This window comes from Plectropomus leopardus, unplaced genomic scaffold (assembly GCF_008729295.1).
Source record: "Plectropomus leopardus isolate mb unplaced genomic scaffold, YSFRI_Pleo_2.0 unplaced_scaffold3183, whole genome shotgun sequence".
Lineage (NCBI taxonomy): Eukaryota > Metazoa > Chordata > Actinopteri > Perciformes > Serranidae > Plectropomus > Plectropomus leopardus.
The window spans coordinates 19-4215 of record NW_024634738.1 but is presented as its reverse complement, the minus strand read 5'-3'; the positions used below and the strand labels follow the sequence as shown (position 1 = coordinate 4215).

The 4197-nt window shown below is 44.5% G+C and overlaps 1 protein-coding gene across 1 annotated transcript; it reads left to right on the top strand.

The window, feature by feature from the left end:
- Nucleotides 1–14: 14 nt before the first annotated feature.
- Nucleotides 15–1870, top strand: LOC121938755 (tetratricopeptide repeat protein 19, mitochondrial-like). The gene is made up of 3 exons (XM_042481926.1): nt 15–26; nt 72–234; nt 627–1870. The coding sequence occupies exons 2-3, from the start codon at nt 84–86 to the stop codon at nt 779–781; spliced, it is 306 nt and encodes a 101-aa protein (XP_042337860.1). The 5' UTR covers nt 15–26; nt 72–83; the 3' UTR covers nt 782–1870.
- Nucleotides 1871–4197: the final 2327 nt, after the last annotated feature.

Genomic DNA, 4197 nt, shown 5'->3' with positions numbered 1-4197 from the left:
GACATCGGGGACACACACACCCACAGGTAGAACCAGGTGTTTGGTGATGTCATCACGGTGTCTCCCGGCAGACTCTGGTGCTGATGAGCGACCTGGCCACCGTGTTGGATCTTCAGGGTCGCCATGACGACGCCCTGGCGCTGGTCCAGCAGGCGGTGGATCTGAGCCGCTCGGCGGGACACCCGGACCAACACGTGCTGCTGGGAAACATGGCGGGCATCCTGCTGCACACAGGTGAGCCCGGGTCAAAGGTCACGCTCCAGATCAGCTGCTCGCTTTGTTTCCTTCGTTTGGTTTGACTGCAGCAAAGAAGAACGCTCGTTAGTTACTAATTACTTAGCAGTTATCTGTTAGCTAGTGGTTAGTTAGCGGTTAGTTAGCAGTTAGTTTGTGGTTAGTTAGCTGACAAACAGCCGCCGTCTGTTCGAGTCCAGCTGAATCCCTATGATCAGTTTAACATGCAGACTCGCGGACCGGCCTCAGACCGCCTGCTCCCCGCGGTCTCGGTGCCGGTGTTTTGGCGTGAAGCTGAGCAGAGTGACGGTGATGTAACGGCTTTAGAGCGCGGCGCTGTGGACGGCTGAGCTGGTGGGTGCAGGTCTCTGATGTGCTCTGTGCTCCGGCAGGACGGCTGGACGACTCGGTGCGCTTCTACCACGAAGCTCTGAGTCTGGCTCGGCAGGCCGGAGACCAGGAGGCTGTGGACCAGATCCAGGAGGGACTGAAGGAGGTGAAGAAGAGGAGGAGCCAGGAGAGGAAGGAGGAGGCTGCACAGGAGTGATGGATCCTCAGAGAGCAGGAGGAGGAGCAGGAGGAGGAGCAGGAGGAGGAGTCTGTCAGTCTGTCTGTTGGTCCATGACATCAAATTTAAACTTCTCGCATCACAGCTCCTTCACCGGCGACATGAAACGACATGCATCCATACGGCAGGCCCATTCAGAGCGCTGTGCAGAGCAATAAAATATAAAAATGTAAGAAAGGATCTGGATTTACAACAAAAAGTAAAGAAATCATATATAATAGATACAATTAATGACTAAATATTTTTAAACATTTAAAATAAAAATCACCATTAAAAGTCTCCAGCCAGTTTAAAGAGACTTGACCAGTCAGAGACACAGAAGAAACCTCCGTAAAGTTTCACTGACCTCCATACTGCTGTCTGTTTACCTCCGGCCTGTCCGTGACTTCAAACATGACTCGCTCACACACACACACACACACACACACACACACACACACACACACACACACAGAAACTCATGCAGTGTCATGAGCTGTGTACACAGCTCTGCTCTACTGGCAATAAGACAGCAGTCTGTTGCCTGTTTTTAGTGAGTTTACCATGTTTCAAAAACCTGTGTTCACATATCCAGGATGACCTCTGTGACCTCTGGGACCTCTTTGACCCCGCCCTCAGCATCTGTTCCTCTGGTAATCATGAAATATCCAAATCCACAGTTCAGCTGCTCCACATACTGATCCAGACCACGTTTAGACAAGAACGGCCCGACATTGAGAGAGCGGTCCTCGTGCACATGGATCTTCAAAAACAAAACGCTGCAGTCTGCACGCCAGGCCAGCAGCTGGCGATGTAACTCTGTAATGTCACAACATAGAAGACGACCACGTGAAGTGCGGCCGTGACGTCACCGTCCTGTCAGGATCACGGCGACAGAAGGGGTGGCGGTGTTTTCATGTGAATGAAAGGCCAAACCGCAACCTAAGTTTAACGTTTCTGTTGCCATGGAAACATCCCTCATTGGTGTAATTCATTGATCCTGTTCGTGTCCTCCAGAGGACAAACGCTTCAGGTTTATTTTTATTTTGCTGTTTGTGTGTAAAACTGAAATAAATGATCCCGAAGTGACAAACCGCAGTTTGTGTTTGACGCTCTGTTATCCAATCAGACGCTCTGTGACCCAATCAGACACTCTGTGATCAAACCAGACGCTCTGTCATCCAATCAGAGCTGCAGGTACAAAACATTTGTTTATGGTCTTTTATTAACCCTTTGTTTATATCACACAGGGAGCTGAAAACATGCAGACAGAATTATGACGAATAACAGACAGAGCAACATGAGTCACATTCAGTGTGTGTGTGTGTGTGTGTGTGTGTGTGTGTGTGTGTTTGTGCGTGTGCGTGCAGGTTCCCACAGAAGGTGACGCAGGTGAACTTCCTGTTGTGTTTACTGAACATGTCAGAATAAAAGCTTGGTGATGACCGTAAACAAACAGCAGAAACCACAAACAGGAGTCCACCAAACACTGGATTAACACACACACACACACCAGGCCTTTAAAGGAGTGTAGACCAGACAAATTGTCCTCACTCTCCAAAATGTCCTCATTCTCCAACATGTGCCCATTCTGCAAAGTGTCTTAATTCTCAAAAATGTCCTCACTCTTCAAAATGTCCTCACTTTCCAAAATGTCCTCACTCTGTTGCAAAGATACATGTTTTGTCCTCAGAATGCTACATTGACAAGTATGTCTCTATACTTGACCCCCATGTGTACTGTGGCCCCTGACCTTCAGTCCGAACCCTCAAACAGGTGAGGACTGAACCAGGTGTCCTCAGAAAGACAGTTGTGTAAGCACACACACACACACACACACATATCTATACATTCCCATCCACACACACATTTATCAAAACAAACCCAGTGACAGATAATTACATATAAACACACAAACTGAAGCTGTGAGGATAATTGTAGTTTTGCTGATTCATACACACACACACACACACAGAAGGGACGGGGTATAAAAGTCGCTTCAGTGTTTCTGTCTCTGCTGGACGTCGACTCAACACACTGACCAGGTATGAACACACACACACACACACACACAGGCTGACAGGTGCTCACAGGTGTTAATATTAAATCAATAATTAATAATACGTGTTTGGCAGTGCTGATGGGGTCCAAACATGAGCAGAAACAGTCTTGACTTCATGGTCGTCTGTTTGCTTTCATAAATCTGCTCCAAGTCATTAACATCTCATGATGTATTTCATTTGACTGTTTTTGAATCCACTTTTCATTTTGTGAAACGTTTTTCATAAATCTGACGTCTGTTCATTTGCACACAAACACTGTGTGAAAAGTGTCAAACTGACCCTGATTCAGACGACCTGCACGGCAGGAAAACCCTTTAACTTCAAAGTCCCGCAGCGCGTAGCAGCTCGTCACCGTGTGTCTGCACACATCAGACGGAACCGGAAGGAGTGAAGTTATTAAAGTTTTATTTGTGTGTCATTTCACACAGACTGTAGATCTGAACTTTGTGTTTGTTGTTTGGTGGAGGTCTGTGGGGTCCAGAAATGTTGGCAGCAAAAAAATATGGTTGGTGTGTACTTACACTAACTTTTCCTTTTTTTATATATGTGAATATGTATGAACTCTCACCCCACCAACACTCACCAAGAAGAGCAGGAAGAAAATATTTTAAATGAATAAAATAATAATTATAACAAATTCCAAACATCATGTACATATGTATACATATAAACACATACATATATAAAGTCATCTTCATTTACAGTTTGACAACCAGCCTGAAATTCTGACTGCTGCTGTAGTTCCTGCTGTCGGCCTGCAGAGGGCGCCGTGCACCTTCAGCTCTCTGAGCCAATCAGAAGAGAGGACAGTCTCCGTACCTGAGGTGAGTCACTACCAGAAACACTCAGAGCAGAGAGGACATCAACGTGTTTGTCTCAGTCATGTGACGTACAAAAGAATCATGTCGTTAGTCGTTAGTTGAAAAGCGTCAGTGAGGCCGTTGCTCACACTCAACTGTTTAACGTCAACAGCCAAGATGTTTTTTTGAAAAATCACCAAAGTATTTTAAAGAAAAACAAAGAGACAAAAATGTTAAGAAGAAAATAAAATAATGCAAATGTATTTAAGAGAAAAGTGCAGAAAATAATTTCTTTAACAATTGCAAAAAAGCAAAAAATTTTTTAAAAAAAGCAAGAATATACTAAAAAATGGCCAAAAATTTAGAAAGGAAAAAAAATCGCCATTAATTAAAAGAAAAATCAATTACCGCAATGTTGTGTTGAAAAATTACCAATATTTTTTAAAAAATGTAAAAAAAAATTAAATAAAATCTCCAAAACAAAAAATGAAATCACAAAAAAGTCAGGTGACTGAAGATGTAGTCAGGTGAGTGATGATGTAGTCAGGTGACT